We start from the raw sequence: 20,549 nt of genomic DNA, 5'->3' as shown, positions 1-20,549 counted from the left end.
GCTGGGGGGGCTCAGGGCTAGGGGGGGGCTCAGGGCTCGGGGGGGGCCTCAAGGCTCGGGGGGAGGCTCAGGGCTGGGGGGGGGGCTCAGGGCTAGGGGGGGCTCAAGGCTAGGGGGGGTCTCAGGGCTCGGGGGGGGGCTCAGGGCTAGGGGGGTGCTCAAGTCGAGGGGAGGGGGCTCAGGGCTCGGGGGGCAGCGGCTCAGGGCTGGGGGGGGGGCTCAGGGCTAGGTGGCTGCTCAGGGCTGGGGGGGGCTCAGGGCTGTGGAGGGGCTCAGGGCTAGGGGGGTGCTCAGGGCTAGGGGGGTGCTCAGGGCTAAGGGGGGGTGCTCAGTGCTGGGGGCGGCTCAGGGCTAGGGGGGGGTGCTCAGGGCTCGGGGGGGGGCTCAGGGCTCGGGGGGGGAGCTCAGGGCTCAGGGGGAGGCTCAGGGCTGGGGGGGCTCAGGGCTAGGGGGTTCTCAGGGCTCGGGGGGGGGCTCAGGGCTGGGGGGGGCTCAGGGCTCGGGGGGGGGCTCAGGGCTGGGGGGTGCTCAGGGCTGGGGGGGGCTCAGGGGTGGGGGGCTCAGGGCTAGGGGGGCGCTCAGGGCTAGGGGGGTGCTCAGGGCTAGGGGAGTGCTCAGGGCTAGGGGGGGTGCTCAGTGCTCGGGGAGTGCTCAGGGCTAGAGGGGTGCTCAGTGCTAGGAGGGTGCTCAGGGCTCGGGGGGGAGAGGCTCAGGGCTCGGGGGGTGGGCTCAGGGATCGGGGGGGGGGGGGCTCAGGGCTGGGGGGGGCTCAAGGCTCGGGGATGGGCTCAGGGCTTGGGTGGGTGGGGCTCAGGGCTCGGGGGGGGTGCTCAGGGCTCGGGGGGTGGCTCAGGGCTCGGGGGGTGGCTCAGGGCTCGGGGTGGGGCTCAGGGCTCGGGGGCAGGGGCTCAGGGCTCGGGGGTGGGCTCAGGGCTCAGGGGGGGCTCAGGGCTCGGGGGGGGGCTCAGGGCTCGGGGGGTGGCTCAGGGCTCGGGGGGGTGCTCAGGGCTTGGGGGGGGCTCAGGGCTCAGGTCTCGGGGGGGGGGGCCTCAGGGCTCGGGGGTGGGGCTCAGGGCTCGGGGGGGTGCTCAGGGCTCGGGGGGGGGGGGTGCTGCTCAGGGCTCGGGAGGAGATGCTCAGGGCTCGGGGGGGGCCTCAGGGTTCGGGGGGAGGCTCAGGGCTGGGGGGGGGGGCTCAGGGCTAGGGGGGCTCAAGGCTAGGGGGGGGCTCAGGGCTCGGGGGGGGCTCAGGGCTAGGGGGGGGCTCAGGTCGAGGGGAGGGGGCTCAGGGCTCGGGGGGCAGCGGCTCAGGGCTGGGGGGGGGGGCTCAGGGCTAGGTGGCTGCTCAGGGCTGGGGGGGGCTCAGGGCTGTGGAGGGGCTCAGGGCTAGGGGGGTGCTCAGGGCTAGGGGGTGCTCAGGGCTAAGGGGGGGTGCTCAGTGCTGGGGGCGGCTCAGGGCTAGGGGGGGGTGCTCAGGGCTCGGGGGGGGGGCTCAGGGCTCGGGGGGGGAGCTCAGGGCTCAGGGGGAGGCTCATGGCTGGGGGGGCTCAGGGCTAGGGGGTTGTCAGGGCTCGGGGGGGCTCAGGGCTGGGGGGGGGGCTCAGGGGTGCTCAGGGCTAGGGGGGGGCTCAGGGGTGGGGGGCTCAGGGCTAGGGGGGCGCTCAGGGCTAGAGGGGTGCTCAGTGCTCGGGGAGTGCTCAGGGCTAGAGGGGTGCTGAGTGCTAGGAGGATGCTCAGGGCTCGGGGGGGAGAGGCTCAGGGCTCGGGGGGGGGCTCAGGGATCGGCGGGGGGCTCAGGGCTGGGGGGGGGCTCAAGGCTCGGGGATGGGCTCAGGGCTTGGGTGGGTGGGGCTCAGGGCTCGGGGGGGGGGGCTCAGGGCTCGGGGGGTGGCTCAGGGCTCGGGGCGGGGCTCAGGGCTCGGGGGCAGGGGCTCAGGGCTCGGGGGTGGGCTCAGGGCTCAGGGGGGCTCAGGGCTCGGGGGGGGGGGCTCAGGGCTCGGGGGGTGGCTCAGGGCTCGGGGGGGTGCTCAGGGCTTGGGGGGGGCTCAGGGCTCAGGTCTCGGGGGGGGGGGGCCTCAGGGCTCGGGGTGGGGCTCAGGGCTCGGGGGGGTGCTCAGGGCTCGGGGGGGGGGGGTGCTGCTGAGGGCTCGGGAGGAGATGCTCAGGGCTCGGGGGGGGGGCTCAGGGCTCGGGGGTGGGTGGGGCTCAGGGCTCGGGGGTGGGGGGGGCGCTCAGGGCTCGGGTGGGGCTCAGGGCTTGTAGGGGGCTCAGGGCTCAGGGGGGCTCAGGGCTCAGCGGCTGGTGGCTCAGCCTGGCAATGTGGTTGGAATCAACGTGGCCAATTGCGGGGCCCCACCGGTTCCAGTTCCGGTTCTGGTTCCGGTTCTGGTTCCGGGGATGGAGGACGCAGACGCAGAAGGACAAGAAAAGCGTTGGTGCAAATAGTCACATGGTTAAGGACATAGAAACATAGAAACATAGAAAATAGGTGCAGGAGTAGGCCATTAGGTCCTTCGAGCCTGCACCACAATTCATTGAGTTCATGGCTGAACATGCAACTTCAGTACCCCATTCCTGCTTTCTCGCCATACCCCTTGATCCCCCTAGTAGTAAGGACTACATCTAACTCCTTTTTGAATATATTTAGTGAATTGGCCTCAACAACTTTCTGTGGTAGAGAATTCCACAGGTTCACCACTCTCTGGGTGAAGAAGTTTGTCCTCATCTCAGTCCTAAATGGCTTACCCCTTATCCTTAGACTGTGACCCCTGGTTCTGGACTTCCCCAACATTGGGAACATTCTTCCAGCATCTAACCTGTCTAAACCCGTCAGAATTTTAAACGTTTCTATGAGATCCTCTCTCATTCTTCTGAACTCCAGTGAATACAAGCCCAGTTGATCCAGTATTTCTTGATATGTCAGTCCCACCATCCCGGGAATCAGTCTGGTGAACCTTCGCTGCACTCCCTCAATAGCAAGAATGTCCTTCCTCAAGTTAGGAGACCAAAACTGTACACAATACTCCAGGTGTGGCCTCACCAAGGCCCTGTACAACTGTAGTAACACCTCCCTGTCCCTGTCCTCAAAATCCCTTGCTATGAAGGCCAACATGCCATTTGCTTTCTTAACTGCCTGCTGTACCTTCATGCCAACCTTCAATGACTGATGCACCATGACACCCAGGTCTCGTTGCACCTCCCCTTTTCCCAATCTGTCGCAATTCAGATAATAGCCTGTCTCTCTGTTTTTACCACCAAAGTGGATAACCTCACATTTATCCACATTATACTTCATCTGCCATGCATTTGCCTACTCACCCAACCTATCCAAGTCACTCTGCAGCCTCATAGCATCCTCCTCGCAGCTCACACTGCCACCCAACTTAGTGTCATCCGCAAATTTGGAGATACTACATTTAATCCCCTCGTCTAAATCATTATTGTAAACAGCTGGGGCCCCAGCACAGAACCTTGCGGTACCCCACCATTCACTGCTTGCCATTCTGAAAAGTACCCATTTACTCCTACTCTTTGCTTCCTGTCTGCCAACCAGTTCTCAATCCACGTCAGCACACTACCCCCAATCCCATGTGCTTTAACTTTGCACATTAATTTCTTGTGTGGGACCTTGTCGAAAGCCTTCTGAAAGTCCAAATACACCACATCAACTGGTTCTCCCTTGCCCACTCTACTGGAAACATCCTCAAAAAATTCCAGAAGATTTGTCAAGCATGATTTCCCTTTCACAAATCCATGCTGACTTGGACCTATCATGTCACCTTTTTCCAAATGTGCTGCTATGACATCCTTAATAATTGATTCCATCATTTTACCCACTACTGAGGTCAGGCTGACCGGTCTATAATTCCCTGTTTTCTCTCTCCCTCCTTTTTTAAAAAGTGGGGTTGCATTGGCTACCCTCCACTCCATAGGAACTGATCCAGAATCTATGGAATGTTGGAAAATTACTGTCAATGCATCCGCTATTTCCAAGGCCACCTCCTTAAGTACTCTGGGATGCAGTCCATCAGGCTCTGGGGATTTATCGGCCTCCAATTTCCCCAACACAATTTCCTGACTAATAAGGATTTCCCTCAGTTCCTCCTTCTTACTAGACCTTCTGACCCCTTTTATATCCGGAAGGTTGTTTGTGTCCTCCTTAGTGAATACCGAACCAAAGTACTTGTTCAATTGATCTGTCATTTCTTTGTTCCCCGTTATGACTTCCCCTGATTCTGACTGCAGGGGGCCTACGTTTGTCTTTACTAATCTTTTTCTCTTTACATATCTATAGAAGCTTTTGCAGTCCGTCTTAATGTTCCTCTTGTACTCTATTTTCCCTGCCCTAATCAAACCCTTTGTCCTCCTCTGCTGAGTTCTAAATTTCTCCCAGTCCCCGGGTTCGCTGCTATTTCTGGCCAATTTGTATGCCACTTCCTTGGCTTTAATACTATCCCTGATTTCCCTTGATAGCCACGGTTGAGCCACCTTCCCTTCTTTATTTTTACGCCAGACAGGGATGTACAATTGTTACAGTTCATCCATGTGGTCTCTAAATGTCTGCCATTGCCCATCCACTGTCAACCCCTTAAGTATCATTCGCCAATCTATCCTAGCCAATTCACACCTCTTACCTTCAAAGTTACCCCTCTTTAAGTTCTGGACCATGGTCTCTGAATTAACTGTTTCATTCTCCATCCTAATGCAGAATTCCACCATATTATGGTCACTCTTCCCCAAGGGGCCTCGCACAACGAGATTGCTAATTAATCCCCTCTCAATACACAACACCCAGTCTAAGATGGCCTCCCCCCTAGTTGGTTCCTCGACATATTGGTCTCGAAAACCATCCCTTATGCACTCCAGGAAATCCTCCTCCACCGTATTGCTTTCAGTTTGGTTGACCCAATCTATGTGCATATTAAAGTCACCCATGATAACTGCTGCACCTTTATTGCATGCACCCCTAATTTCCTGTTTGATGCCCTCCCCAACATCACTACTACTGTTTGGAGGTCTGTACACAACTCCCACTAACGTTTTTTGCTCTTTGGTGTTCTGCAGCTCTACCCACATCGATTCCACATCATCCAAGCTAATGTCCTTCCTAACTATTGCATTAATCTCCTCTTTAACCAGCAATGCTACCCCACCTCCTTTTCCTTTTATTCTATCCTTTCTGAATGTTGAATACCCCTGGATGTTGAGTTCCCAGCCCTGATCATCCTGGAGCCACGTCTCCGTAATCCCAATCACTTACCTTTTCTTTCCTATCCCTCCACACTGCATGCACCTCTTATTTCCGTGTACGATCCCTCGGCTACCACACGACAGGCATTTTAACTGCATTAAAAAGAAGCAACTTGTGGTTGGCGTGTAAATCGGGACCATTGGTCTGATAGGGGCCGCGGAATCACCCACAGAACACTAATACAAGAGCAAGATACTGCTGGATGCTGGAATCTGAAATAAAACCAGAAAATACTGGAAATCTCAGCGGGTCAGGCAGCATTTGTGGAGCGAGAAACAGAGTTAACGTTTCGGGTCGAAGTTACTCTATTTCTCTCTCCACAGATACTGCCTGACCGTTTGAGATTTCCAGCATTGTCTGATTTTAATCCAGAGAACACACCCAGCTCCTAAACACCCCTGCCCGGCGAAAGAACTCATTCTCACGCTCACCAGCCCCAGCCCGACTCAGGGAACTGTGCATCAGCTCGGGTAACATCATCATAGGCAGTCCCTCGCAATCGAGGAAGACTTGCTTCCACTCTAGAAATGAGTTCTCAGGTGACTGAACAGTCCAATACGGGAATTACAGTCTCTGTCACAGGTGGGGCAGACAGTGGTTGGAGGAAAAGGATAGGTGGGACATGTTTACCGCACTCTCTTTCCGCTGCCCACACTTGGTCTCTGCATGCTCTCGGCAACCAGACTCGAGGTGCTCGGGCAACAGAGGAACTGGCTGGGTGGGGGGGAGGGGGAAGGGTCGTTTTAACCTAACCCGCCCATCGGGTATCTGAAACTGAAGAATGAAAGTCCGTGGAGAGCAATATTGGTGTAAAACCGGCGTTCCTCCCGATCCTGTGGGATTCTCGCCTGGCCAGTTCGGTTAAAATGACTCCCGCCATGTCGGACTTTGCCTGAATTTATCAGACACACCAGTTGAAAGCAAGAGTGTACTTAGGCAGTGCAGCGCAGGAGTGTCTGACCATTCACCCCATTCAGAAGCTGCATGTTCTCATTGTCCCCTCAATGAGCGCTCTTTGGCTCAGCGCGCGGCACTCTCGCCTGTGAGAATACAAATCTGGTATCAGTAAAAATGACCCTGGAGCTGTTGCAAGTCCCACTCCAGAGTCTTGAGCGCAGAAATCTAGGCCACACTTCCCAAAGCGCCTTACAGCCAATGAAGTACTTTAGGAGTGTAGTCACTGTTGTAATGTGGGAAATGCGGCAGCCAATTTGCGCACAGCAAGCTCCCACAAACAGCAATGTGATAGTGACCGGAGAATGTGGTTTTGTAATGTTGATTGAGAGATAAATATTGGCTAGGATACAGGGGATAACTCCCCTGCTCCTCTTCAAAATAGTGCTGTGGGAGCTTTTACATCCCACCTGAGAGGGCAGACGGGGCCTCGGTTTAACGTCTCATTCGAAAGACGGCACCTCCGACAGTGCGGTGCTCCCACAGCAGTGCACTGGAGGATCAACCTAGAATTTTGTGCACAAGTCGCTGGAGTGGGACTTGACAATCCAACAGTTTCATGGTCATCTTTACTGAGACCAGATTTTTATTTCCAGAATTATTAAATTGAATTCAAATTCTCAAACTGCCACACGGTCTGCCTGGATTGTTGCTCAGGCCTCCAGTCCAGTCACATAACCACCACACTCCCAGGTGGAGGGCATGTGCTGGTCTGCATAAATGACTAGAAGGAGCCCATAACATAAACTGCTTAGTGCCCAACCAAGGGGCGAAAGGCCCATCCCAGTGAGGTACGAATTGCCCCAGAGTCAATCCCCAGGCTGTACTGAGTTCACTGATTTTTGTTGGGGTGGCCGCCACCATTGGCCTCAGCATCTCTGGGCTACAGAGAGCGTGGGGGTGGGGTAATTTGCAAGGAATCTTTATTGTCATCCAATAGCTCCCATAGAAGGCGGACAGAATCGAAGTCGGCCGCGATAGCTACTGCAAGCCAAGACTTTTACTGGCTGGTGGCTGCTGCCCAGGGAAGAGGCAGCGTCTTCAATCGTGAAAAAGCCGAGGGAGAAAGGATTTGGAGGATAGTTATTGCTATGACAGACAGGCTCTCGGTAAATAACTGTGAGATGTGAAGACCAGACCGTCCAGTCCGCTACCCACCTTTCCATTTCCACGGCACATCGAACAGCGATATTTCCCCCGACCCTTGCACTTGTGGCAATGCTGAAACAAAACACAAGTAAATCCGTTTAGGATCATTTGGGTTATGCTAGGCTACCTTAGTATAGAGATAATCTGCATACACTACAGAATGTGCAGGCATTCACTGCAGTAAAGTTGGGGATATAAATTAGGAATTGGGATAGGATAGAACAGGGTGGGTTACATCAGGATCGGATATATCGGGGCAGGATAGCTTCAGGCAGGCTGGAGTAACATGCAAACATAGAAATGTACAGCGCAGAAGGAGGCCATTTCGGCCCATAGTGTCCACGCCGGCCGACAAAGAGCCGCACGGCCCTCGGTCAGCAGTCCTGATGGTTACATATAAACCTATGAACAATGACGGAAAGGCAAAGAGCACCCAGCCCAACCAATCCACCTCACCACAACTGCGACACCCCTTATACTGAAACATTCTACACTCCACCCCAACCGGAGCCACGTGATCTCCTGGGAGAGGCAAAAACCAGATAAAAACCCAGGCCAATTTAGGGAGAAAAAATCTGGGAAAATTCCTCTCCGACCCATCCAGGTGATCGAAACTAGTCCAGGAGATCACCCTGGCTGTATTTGATTCCCTGCAGTACTTACCATTATAAGTACGCTGGCCAACACAAGGTCGAATCCCAATTACCAGCTCTAGGTAACATTGGGCGATGGTAGGTTAAACAGGCTAGACTAGAGAAAATAGGTTAGACAGGGTTGGGATTGGGCAGGTTTAGGATAGAACAGGTTAGGATAGGGACATCCTGGGTATCAAGGTGCTTTATACATGCAAATTCTTTTTTTAATACTCTATTCATGATTCACATTGATCACTGTCATTTTAGTGTTTGTTTCAACCTCAGAGTGAGAAAACTATTGAGCCCAGAGGGACTGAAGATTTCCTGGATTTACCGGCAGCCTTTGGGCTACTGCACAACAAATACCTTGACAGCTGCAGTGTGAGGAACTGGGACTTTCTTTGTGACGTCCTGAAACATTGGTGGGAACTCCACAGCGACATCCCATGGGAGGGGAGGTGATCCATCGGCACTGCTGTCGACAGACTGACCTGGAAACAAATCATTTCACAGCCCTTAGTCACACGTCAAAACTGGAGAAAGTGTCTGAGGGATAAATCATAGATGATATGGCCGGGGGCTATTTGCAGCACACTGACCTTTAACCCTCGGATACACCGGCTCCGTGGTGGTTGGGCCTACAGTGCCATTTACAGCAATGTTGCCGAAGAGTCAGAAGGTCGTGTGGGCTCCCGGCCCCACTACAGAGGCTTCTGTGCGTAACCTAGGTCCACACTGCAGCGCAATACTGAAGGAGTGCTGCCTTGTTGGTGGTGCCGTCTTTCGGTTGAGGCATTAAACCGAGGCTCCCTTGGGTGCAGCCTAACTTTACCCTGTTGCCTTACGATGCTTCGTAGCTGCCCCTCACGGTGAGCTTGGCAAACATCAGTGAGACACGGTATTGTGTTTTTGCAACTGTCCATGTATTTTCCCAGTGCAGAGGGTTTTACCAGGGCCCTGGGTAATGTTGTCATTTTGCTCTTCCAGGTCCTACAGGGTCAATCTTAGGCCTCCCCCTCCCCCAGGCCTCCCTCCCCCCCTCGCCCGACTGTGACACTCGCCCTGCCCCACCTCCAACATTTTCCCCGTGCTGGGAGGCGGTTCCTCCAGGTGCCGGCTGGTGGGCTCCTGCCCGCGGTAACCCCGCTCCCGCCCAGGCAGCGCTTCCCAGCGGGAGACTGGCAGCCAGCACCCGGCCACGTCCGGGAGTTAAAATCTCCCAAGCCTCACGGAGCAAAGGGCCCGACTGCTCCCCGGCCCAATCCGGCTCACCATTAACGTCGCCCCCGATCGCCCCAATCATTTGTTGGTGAATAGTTTATCGCTAATAACCCACTGTATTTTTATATCTGATAAAAACAACTCAATAAAAATACAAATTTAAAACAACAACACCAACAACTTGTACTTATATAGCACCTTTAATGGAACCATCGACAGGCCACGTTACTGAATGGCCGGGGCCACTGCAGGGAGCAGTGCGTGCTGCTGCAGGAGGTCGACGACTGACTGCAGTGTGGGCAGGTACAGCAGAAGTGGCGAGGTCAGGGCGAAGGAGCAATGAGAGACTGTAGAGGGATGTGATCAGGACCCAGGAGAGGCACGAGTTCGGGGCTCAGCAGAGGAGAGAGCCCAGGGGCAGCACGGGCCAGCCCACACTGCGATATGTGCACGCACTAGGCCCGTGCAGCAGAGCTGGTCTCCAGTCGTCTTGGATAATCCTTGCCACTGGATAAAGACCTAGCTCTGTCAAGCCCGTGTGGTGGCTGGTGTATAAAAAAATTTACACACGGGCATCTTCCACCCTTCAGGATGTAGTTCGGGACCTGGAATATTATCATCATCATAGGCAGTCCCTCGGAATCGAGGAAGACTTGCTTCCACTCTTAACATGAGTTCTTAGGAGGCTGAACAGTCCAATACGAGAACCACAGTCCCTGTCACAGGTGGGACAGGCAGTGGTTGAACAATGGCGGTGTGGCGTTCCGGCCTGTCACTGTTGGTGTTGTCCATGAGGGTCCTGACTTTCCAGGTCCCGAACATCATGTTAGAGGAGTGGAAGATGCCTGTGCGTGAGTTCTTTTAACGTGGGGTGGCCATTGCACACCGGCTACCACATGAGCTTAGCTGAGCAAGGTCTTGGTCCAGTGGCAAGAGGGGTCCAAGACGACTGGAGACCAGGCACAGCTGTATGGGCCTAGTTGCCTACGGAGAGATGTTGGCCACAGGCTCGGCGCTGGGTAGCGCCCTCGATGGTAGGTGGTCCACGGCTTGGTTGGGGGCAGGCATTAGGTTATCCCCGAGTTAGGTTAAAATGATGCGCTCGGGAATACTGGAGATGTGTATCTTCAGAACGATGTTTGATAGTCGGTTTCTCGTATCTCAGCAACATGGTGCAGGTAGTCAACCGTGAAGGTGCTTAAATCGGACGATTCGTTAAGTACACACTCACCGGTAAATGGCACGTAAGTCCATTTAGTTTTCCGGGATTCGGTGAAGGTCTCAAGGCGATACTGAAACAGACAAAAAATACTCAGGTAATTTGAGAACGCATTGTCTATAAAACCACATGAAAGAGTCAGGGGGTCCATGGTAAGGCCCAGGGGCCAATCACAGCCCAGTTCCCCATCATCAAAGACCAATCACACCTCCCCACTGCTCCACCATCAGCGACCAATCACAGCCCACTACCTATCATCAGGAGCCCATCACAGCCCACCTCCCCATCATCAGGGACCAAACACAGCCCACTTCCCCATCACTGGCGGCCAATCATAGCCCACTCCCTATCATCAGAGGCCAATCACAGCCCACCTCCCCATCATCAGGGACCAATCACAGCCCACTCCCCATCATTGAAGGGCAATCACAGCCCACCTCCCCATCATCAGGGACCAATCACAGCCCACTCCCCATCATAGGTAGTCGCTTGGAATTGAGGAAGACTTGCTTCCACTCTAAGCATGAGTCTTAAGGTGGCTGAACAGTCTGATATGAGAACCACAGACTCTGTCACAGGTGGGACAGATAGTTGTTGAGGGTAAGGGAGGGTGGGACTGGTTTGCCACACGCTCTTTCTACTGCCGGCGCTTGATTTCTGCATGCTCACGGTGACAAGACTCGAGGTGCTCAGCGCCCTCCCGGATGCACTTCCTCCACTTAGGACGGTCTTTGGCCAGGGACTCCCAGGTGTCTGTGGGGATGTCGCACTTTTTCAGGGAGGCTGTAACGTTTCCTCTGCCCACCTTTGGCTCGTTTGCTGTGAAGGAGTTCCGAGTAGAGTGCTTGCTTTGGGAGTCTCGTGTCTGGCATGCGGACAATGTGGCCTGCCCAGCAGAGCTGATCGAGTGTGGTCAGTGCTTCGATGCTGGGGATGTTGGCCTGGTCGAGGACGCTGATATTGGTGCGTCTGTCCTTCCAGAGGATTTGTAGGATCTTGCGGCATGCGATTATGCTGCATGTGTCCCACGATCCTGTCCCTCTGGACAGTGGGTCGATACCGGCTGCGTGGATATTGGTGGCTGTTTCCCACAATGCCCTGCACCATTTTATGCGCTTGCGTGGTGGGTTTTCCAAGTCTCCGTGAACGGGAAGGTCAGTGTTGCTCGTGATTTTTTCCACCTCATGGAGCGCGGTGGCGTGGTGGCGAATGGCAGGCGGGGCAAGGTGGGAAGCCCCGGGAGACACACGGTCGGAGTGGATTCGAGCGGCACTGACACTGTCCACAGGACAACGTTTAGCAGCACGTCCACGAGCGGTATTCTGCAGCACAGTAAACCAGGGCCAAGGCTGCGGTACGAAGTGTTCCCTCTGGGAGGACAAACGCACCAACGTTAGTGTCCTCAACCAGGCCAACATCCCCAGCATTGAAGCACTGACCACACTCGATCAGCTCCGCTGGGCAGGCCACATAGTTCACATGCCAGACACGAGACTCCCAAAGCAAGCGCTCTACTCGGAACTCCCTCACGGCAAATGCGCCAAAGGTGGGCAGAGGAAATATTACAAGGACACCCTCAAAGCCTCCCTGATAAACTGCAACATCCCCACTGACACCTGGGAGTCCCTGGCCAAAGACCGCCCTAAGTGGAGGAAGTGCATCCGGGAGGGCGCTGAGCACCTCGAGTCTCATCGCCGAGAGCATGCAGAAATCAAGCGCAGGCAGCGGAAAGAGCGTGCGGCAAACCAGTCCCACCCACCCCTTCCCTCAACAACTATCTGTCCCACCTGTGACAGGGACTGTGGTTCTCGTATTGGACTGTTCAGTCACCTAGGGACTCATTTTAAGAGTGGAAGCAAGTCTTCCTCGACTTCGAGGGACTGCCTCTGATAATTGATTGCAGTGTGTTCTGGCTGTGTTTCTCCATGATGTTCCAGCGAATTTACGGACCCGGTTCACCCTGGTTTTTACTTTCTAGCCGGTGTTGGTGAGATGAGGCCGACACCCAGTCTAGGGTAGGTGACACACAGGTATTTTGGGTAGGGTGCAACACTCAGTCTCCCTGTGTGTGCCAGTTCACCGGGAACTTGCCGGCTAACGTCACCAAGAAGACTACCAAACGCCTGAAAGCGGCCTCCTGGTCAGAAAAGCAGCACCTGAAGGAGCGTTACACGGTTGGAGGTGCCATCTTTTATTTCAGACGTTAAACCGAGGCCCCGTCTGCTCTCTCAGGTGGATGTAAAAGATCTCACTCCGTTGCTCAAAGAAGAATAAGGGAGTTTTCTCCGGTGTCCTGGTCCAATATATATCCTTCAATAACACCTAACGATAGATTATCTGGTCATTATCACATTGCTATTAGTGGGATCTTGCTGTGCACGTGTTCTACATTACGCCGCTTCAAAAGTACCTCAGTGGCTGTAAAACGCTTTGGGACATTTTACGGTCATGAAAGGCGGTTTACAAATGCATGTTCTCTCTTTCTGGCCACATATTTACATAGAGTGGGTCAATCCTGCAGGAAGCAAAATGGAAGATGGAGTGGGGGGGGAGGGGGGAGGGGGGGCGTTGCGGAGGGGAAAACGAGTGTCTTACCCTGTACATGTTGAATGGTGTGAGGTCCTCAAAGACCATGTCACGGGCTGGGCTGCTGCTGTAACAGCAGTGCGTACCAGCAAACTGCATTAACGCCTCTCTCGCTGCATCTTCAGTGATAGATGGAATTCTGGGGGGACATAAACATTCACACCAGAGTCAAGTCTGCATCCCAGGACTTGTAGTAAACGCTGTATTCCCACCTTCACCCTGTGTGGATGGGTGGCAGGGGAGTTTTCCCTGGTATCCTGCCCAATATTTATCTCTCAACCAACATCACTAAAACAGATTATCTGCCCATTATCACAGTGCCCATTTCCATTATCGTGGTCTGTGAGGAGGAAACCAGCCAAGGTGTAATGTATTTTGCTTCATGGGTTCTCTGCTTAAGAATTCATAGCAGCACATTGCTATTAAGAGCTAGTTGATTTATTAACAAAGGTTTAACAATCACACTACACATTACCAGTTCATCCACTGGGCCCACTACTGCATACCTCATCATGGATGACCTAGACTCAACTGGCTGAGGTTTTATTGAGTCTTGTGAACATCACGTGACTGGCTGAGCCACTCACAATGCAACAGCTCTACAAAACTGTGAGCATACTCATCATCAGCATCGGCAGTCCCTCGAAATCGAGCAAGACTTGCTTCCACTCTAAAAATGAGTCCTTGGGTGACTGTCCAGTCCAATACAGGAATGACAGTCTCTGTCACAGGTGGGATAGACAGTGGTTGAAGGAAAGGGTGGGTGGGGAGTCTGGTTTGCCGCACGCTCCTTCCGCTGCCTGCACTTGTTTTCTGCATGCTCTCGGCGACGAGGTCTCAAGGTGCTCACATTACACAAGGGAAGGCTGGAGGTTCCTGGTGTTTTAAGTAGATTTAATACCGTAACATTAGTGGTATCTCAGTCTCAGAACGTGTGAGCTGTTAACAAGCTACGCCGATCAGCCCGAGCCAGGCTGGAGTCCCAACGTTTAAGGGTGGAATAGTCCAAGGGAAGGAATTGCTGATTCTAATGCGGCTACAAACCGTCATCATTATTACCCAATGAATCAACTACTTTAATGCTGACGGGGACAGAGCCTCCTGCAGCGAGAACGATTCACAGTGATATTTGAGAATGAGATCGGTTGAAATGGGTGATATTTTGAAAGTGCAGAGAGTGAGTCCCTCCCTAGAACGTTAATGGTATGGCTGAGGGGTCATGACACTTGAGAAGACAGCGTACCTCCACTCCAGCTGGGGCTGGGCCCTCTCCTTCTTGTCGGATGCCTGAACTGGTGGAGATATGTAGTTTCCATCTGTAACCAAGAAGAAAGATTGAGTCAAATGAGCCTATGCTGCCTGGAGTTTAGAAGACCGAGAGGTGATATAAGATTCTGAGGGGGTATTGACAGGGTAGATGCTGAGGCTGTTCCCCTGGCTGGAGAGTCTAGAACCAGGTGTCACAGTCTCAGGATAAGGGGTCGGCCATTGTGGACTGAGATGAGGAGGAATTTCTTCACTCAGAGGGTGGTGAATCTTTGGAGTTCTCTACCCCAGAGGGCTGTAGCTGCTCAGTCTTTGAGCATATTCAAGGCTGAGATCGATAGATTTTTGCCCCCAAGGAAATTAAGGGATGTAGGGCTAGATTTTCCATTATTTTTGCCATGCATAACGCCCACTTAACGTCCATTTTAACGCTGAAATGATGTGTAACGCCCAGATATCGCCCATTTAGCCACAAAATGGAAACTGACGCCCATTTCTCGGTCACTTATCGGCAAGCATTACTTTCCGCATGTGCATAACATCAGGAAAAAATAATACCGCCCGCCCACTTTTTTGGGGCAGAATCATCAGAATGGGCGATCCCAACGCCCATAATATCGCCCAGTGTTACTTTCCGCACGTAATTAACGCCGGGATTTAATAATACCGACCGCCCACTGTTTTTTGTCGTAAAGATCACATTTGCTAAAACCAACGGCCAATATATCACCCATCCTTACTTTCACTACCTCGCACACAACTCGCCCACAATATCGCTCGCCGAAAAAAACGCTGGGAAAAAGTGGAACTAACCGGAACTACTCACAGTGGTATGGACGCCACGTTCTAAATCGCAGGTCGCATCCTTTAAAAGGCTTCAAACTCGGGGGAGTTCGGATGTACTCTGGAGGTCTTTGGAGTTGATGTGAACATCTGAACAAATATCTTTATCATACTGTGGACGATTGGAATTTAATAGGTGTCTTCGTCGGGTCATTCATTGTTTGTGACCAATCGGTGGAAAACAGAGAGCTATTGGAATGGGGCCTGTTCTTTCTCACCCTCTCTTGATGACCAATTACATGCTGCAGACTTGAGATGGCCGAAGGTACATTTGACAGCATTATGTGCTCAATGTAAGACGTGCCAGACTGATGAGGAGGACCAGATGTTACACCCCCCGCAAGTACAGGGAGAAGCAGTCTTACCTCGACTTGCCCGATACCACCTGCCTTCGGAGACTGCGCTTCCACAAAGAGGTTATCACTGAGGTATGCCAGCTCATAAGGGGAGATCTGCAGCCTGCCAGCACCATCAGTACTGCACTGTCCATCGAGGTCAAAGTCACTGTGGCACTGTCGTTCTACACTTCGGGTTCTTTTCAGCCTCAGCCGGCGATATTTGCGGACTTTCTCAGCATGCCACACGTTGCTGCATTAGACAGGTCACTGAAGCCCTGTACACATGCAGGAGGGACTTGATCAGCTTCCCTATGACCAGGGAGGCACAGACTGAGAGGGCTCTAGGATTCTCCAGAATTGCAAACTTCCCCAAGGTGCAGGGAGCAATAGACTGTACGCACATCGCAATGCGGGCACCTTTTCAGGATGCTGAGGTTTTCAGGAACCACAAGGGATTCCACTCCCTGAATGTCCAACTGGTTGTCAACCACCAGCAAATTATACTGGCAGTGAATGCTCAATTTCTGGACAGCATCCATGATGCTCACATCCTGCGTGAGAGCACTGTATCTGGCTTGTTTAACAATGAACCACAAGGTCAATGCTGGATACTAGGTGACAAAGGATATGGCCTCACCACCTGGCTGATGACCCTCCTGCGTGACACCCACACCGAGGCCGAGAGGTGATACAACAAGAGCCACAGAGCAACTCGCAATATAGTCGAGAAAACCATTGGAGTGTTTAAGCAGTGCTTTAGATGCCTGGACCACTCAGGAAGCGAGATCCAATACCACCTTGAGCAGGTAGTTCAATGCGTGGTGGTGTGCTCCATGCTACACAACTTGTCTATCAGGAGGGGACAAGAATTGCCTGATGAGTCTGACAGTCCACCTCACCAGAGAGAGGAAGAGGAGGATGAGGAGGCGGGCGCTGACATCAGGCCAGACAATCAGGCTGTCACTGAAACCATGCCCCCGCTCCCCTGTAGACCGCATGAAAGGGCCCGTTGTGGCTACATAGCTGCAAGACTCTTATGTCAGAAGCTCATAAATGAGCGCTTTTCTTGAAAGAACGTTGGTGGTATTTACAAAGCTGCAACACTGCTGGGTGTGCAGATCATACATCAATGGTGGGCATCACCTTGGTGACAGTTAAAAGTTTAACTTGATTGAAGTTAAGTGTAATTATACCCTTTCATGTTAAGGAATCACCAGTGTGTAACGGTGCAGCTATCTTGAGACAATGCGCAACCGGGTTTTGTTAAATAAAAAACATTTAATTCGACCATTTGTCTGAAATCATCAGTATATCAGTAAAAAAACACCTCACCCCACCCCCGCCCCAGCCCACAACAAATTTATCACATTTACATCATTACAGTGGTCCCCATTTCTCGCAAAACAGAACACAAATGCAAACCAACAAGGTAGCCCCCTCGTCCCTTGCCCCGACCCTCCCACCAAAATAGCACCAGCACCCTAAAAATATGCCCCAGACAACAGCTGCAGCCATGTACCTCATTTTCCTTCGCCCCCCCTGCCGCTTCTCCTCCCCACCTCTACCCCTTCCCCTTCCCCTCCTGACTCCAAGCCGCCTGGCCGAGGGGCTCCTCAGGCAATGCTTCATTGGGTGGGGGGGGGGGGTAACGGCCGAAGTGCTGCTTGGATAGATATGGGAGAGGACGATCCCGAGGTGGGAACGTGCTCCGAGCCAGAAGCAAGATCTTCCTTCTGGCTCTCGTCTGGTTGGCAATGGGGGTTCAGCACCTTGGGGTGCAGTGCCGCGCTCCGGGACCACTGGGATCCCTCTGCCACCAGTGTTCCTGGCTACCAGTTCCAGGGCCTCCTCCATCCCTTCCATGTTATACCTTATTTGTTGGACAAAAGCTCAGTGCCAACTATGTTCTTGGTGCTTAGTGGGCTTTTTGCTACTGGTGAATCTCCCTCGTGTCTCCCACAACAGTCAAACAAGCACACATCACAGCCACACACGCTTTCAGTCCCTCGCTGCTCCTTCTCTCTCTGTCTCCTCTTCTGCACATGTAATGATGACCCCTGACCTCCTGAATCGCGGGAATCGAGCGTTGCCATGCCGTTGCAAAGGACGGCGACACTTTACGGCAGAAAGTTTGAGAAATTTAACGCTACCACCCATTTCATATCGCTTGCGGTAATGCCCAATTTTTAAAATGGAGACTATGGGCTTTGAAAATGGGCGACAAGCCGGTGATCTGAAAACCCATACTTGCCGCCCACACCGGAAATACCACCCATTTTGGGGCGATCTGCACAAAAGTGCAAAATCTAGCGCCATGGGGATAGTGTGGGAAGGTGGAGTTGAGGTCAAAGGTCAGCCATGATCATTAAATGGCGGAGCAGGTTCGAGGGGCCGAATGGCCTACTCCTGCTCCTGTTTCTTATGTTATGTTCTAATTCTCAAAGTCCCACCATTTACACCCAACGAAATGTCCTGAATGAGGGGCATATTGTTGGTGTCATCTCAACAGGGCTGATCCCGAAACAGCGGTTTGTTAATGTTGAATAACCCATCGCATTGTTTGAGGGGAGTTATATTCTCCATCCCTATGGTGATGGCCCTGGCCTGTGGACCAGTAACGGGTTCCGCGGGCCCCAAGCTGCCCCCCAGTATTTCGCCCAAGTAGCCATTCTTCGCCTGCGAGTCCAGGCGGCGAGCGTTGGCAGGCTCTTTGGCCGTGAGGGGCGTCGCAGCCAATCCTGGCCCTCCCATGGGAATTTGCAGTGGGGGTCACCGGCTAGCGATCAGGAGCAGGGACCCTGCGCAGCCCAGGGGCACAGCATAGCAACTGAGGAGACCCGGGCAACTATTTCTGGGATACTACTCCGGCTCTTAAAAATACAACTTTTGTCTGGAGCATTAATGGAAAGATGGCCGTCTGAGAATCGCTGTGAGGCTAAATGTACCAGCGCCCGGACCGCACTGTCTCTGTGTGAATATTTCACTCCATACATACCCCCGCCTGCAACAGTTCCCTCGTAGCCCGTCACATTGTCCAGTGTTTCAATAGGGGGTGCTGTTGGACCTTCCTCGTCCTCCAGGTCGTCTGGTTCATCTGAAGGGCATTGGGACAGTTAAAATCGCGTCGGCCACTGGCACAACTCTGACTGGTCTGGGCCTAGCCAATCCTTTATATAAAGGCACTGTTTTAATGTGAAAATCTGCCCTGTGCGGAAACACAAAACGGGCATCAGCATATGGGCCACTTGTTATACGCCCCCATTGGTATTCTGTTCTACGGAAGGAAGAAACGAAAGACAAACTTACACTTCTATGGCATCTTTCACGTCTCATAGAAACATAGAAAATAGGTGCAGGAGTAGGCCATTTGGCCTTCGAGTCTGCACGCCATTCAATATGATCATGGCTGATCCTCTATCTCGGAGAATTGTGAATCTGTGGAATTCTCTACCACAGAAAGCTGTTGAGGCCAATTCATTAGATATATTCAAAAGGGGGTTAGATGTGGCCCTTACGGTTAAAGGGATCAAGGGGTATGGAGAGAAGGCAGGAGTGGGGTACTGAAGTTGCATGATCAGCCATGATCATATTGAATGGTGGTGCAGACTCGAAGGGCCGAGTGGCCTACTCCTGCACCTATTTTCTATGTTTCTATGTTTCTATCTCAACACCATATCCCGCTTTTCCTCTATACCCCTTGTGTCTAGAAATCTATCTATTTCCTTCTTAAATATATTCAGTGACTTGGCCTCCACAGCCTTTTATGGTAGAGAATTCCACAGGTTCACCACCCTCTGAGTGAAAACATTTCTCCTCATCTCAGTCCTAAATTTCCTACCCCGTATCCTGAGACTGTGACCCCTTGTTCTAGACTTCCCAGCCCCGGGGAAACATCCTCCCCGCATCCAGTCTATCCAACCCAGTCAGAATTTTATACGTTTCAATGAGATCCCCTCTCATTCTTCTAAACTCGAGTGAATACAGGCCTAGTCGACCCAATCTCTCCTCATACGACAGTACTGCCATCCCAGGAATCAGTCTGGTGAACCTTCACTGCACTCCCTCTATGGCAAGTATATCCTTTCCTAGGTAAGGAGACCAAAACTGCACACAATACTCCAGGTGCGGTCTCACCAAGGCCCTATATAACTGTAGTAAGAGTCTCAAAGTGCTTTACAGCTAATGAAGTACTTTTGGAGTGTAGTCACTGTTGTAATGTGGGAAACACAGCAGCCAACTTGCGCACAGCAAGCTCCCACAAACAGCAATGTGATAATGACCAGATAATCTGTTTTAGTGATAAATATTGACCAGGACACCATGGATAACTCCACTGCTCTTCTTCAAAATAGTAGCTGTGGGATCTTTTACATCCACCTGAGAGAGCAGATGGGGCCCTGCACTGGAGGGTTAACCTAGATTTTGTGGTCAAATCTCTGGAATGGGATTTGATCCCACAACTTTCCTGACTCAAAAGTGAGAGTGCTACCCACTGAGCCACAGCTGACACCTTTGAAGGCAATGGAACTGACTACTGGGAGGGGAGTTAACAGGCAGCTGATTGATGTCGTCTGCTACACTCCAGCCCAAAACCGATTTCTACCCCTTTATATTTCAATATTTGTGAAGTATACTGGGGAATGTATATGTGTGTGTGTGTGTGAACACGCACACGCATGTCTGTGTGCATGCGCGAATGTGTGTTTGTGTATGTATGTGTATGTGCGTGTGTGTGTATGCGTATGTGTGTGCATGTGTGTGTGTATGCGTATGTGTGTGTGTGTGTGTGTGTGCGGGTGGGGTGGGCGTGAATCTGTTGTGATGCACAAGTTATGTGGGACAGGCTGGATGGACCAGTGGGTCTTTTCCTGTCCATGGCGGGTTGTTTATATATAAACTCCGCTGGTTGCTCAGTTGGTACGTGTGTTATCCAGGGTGAGACTGAGCTATATACAGTGGGAATATCCCGGGTCCCATCCTGCTCTGTGTCGGGGGTGAGCCGTTCTCTGTTCAGATCACCGGGATTCGGGGGTGGGACCACGGGCCTCTGTGTCGCCCTGGGCTATGGACTGGGGAAAAACAAGCATG

At 52.9% G+C, this 20,549-nt stretch overlaps 1 protein-coding gene across 2 annotated transcripts in view; it reads right to left on the bottom strand.

Moving 5' to 3' along the window:
- The window catches only part of LOC139277392 (protein SSUH2 homolog), a 47,254-nt gene that overhangs the window by 17,340 nt on the left and 9,365 nt on the right, over positions 1-20,549 (bottom strand). For both annotated transcript variants that reach the window (XM_070895799.1, XM_070895800.1), the window contains exons 2-8: positions 18,457-18,555; positions 14,258-14,330; positions 13,024-13,153; positions 10,441-10,501; positions 8,355-8,479; positions 7,363-7,425; positions 5,260-5,342 (exon numbers count right to left, since the gene is read on the bottom strand). In XM_070895799.1, the coding sequence (XP_070751900.1) occupies positions 5,260-5,342; positions 7,363-7,425; positions 8,355-8,479; positions 10,441-10,501; positions 13,024-13,153; positions 14,258-14,330; positions 18,457-18,555 (634 nt within the window). The remainder of the gene's footprint in view (positions 1-5,259; positions 5,343-7,362; positions 7,426-8,354; positions 8,480-10,440; positions 10,502-13,023; positions 13,154-14,257; positions 14,331-18,456; positions 18,556-20,549) is intronic.

This window comes from Pristiophorus japonicus, chromosome 12, assembly GCF_044704955.1.
Source record: "Pristiophorus japonicus isolate sPriJap1 chromosome 12, sPriJap1.hap1, whole genome shotgun sequence".
NCBI classification, from domain to species: domain Eukaryota; kingdom Metazoa; phylum Chordata; class Chondrichthyes; family Pristiophoridae; genus Pristiophorus; species Pristiophorus japonicus.
The sequence above is the reverse complement of the archived record's forward strand: the minus strand, read 5'-3'. Positions and strand labels throughout refer to the sequence as shown.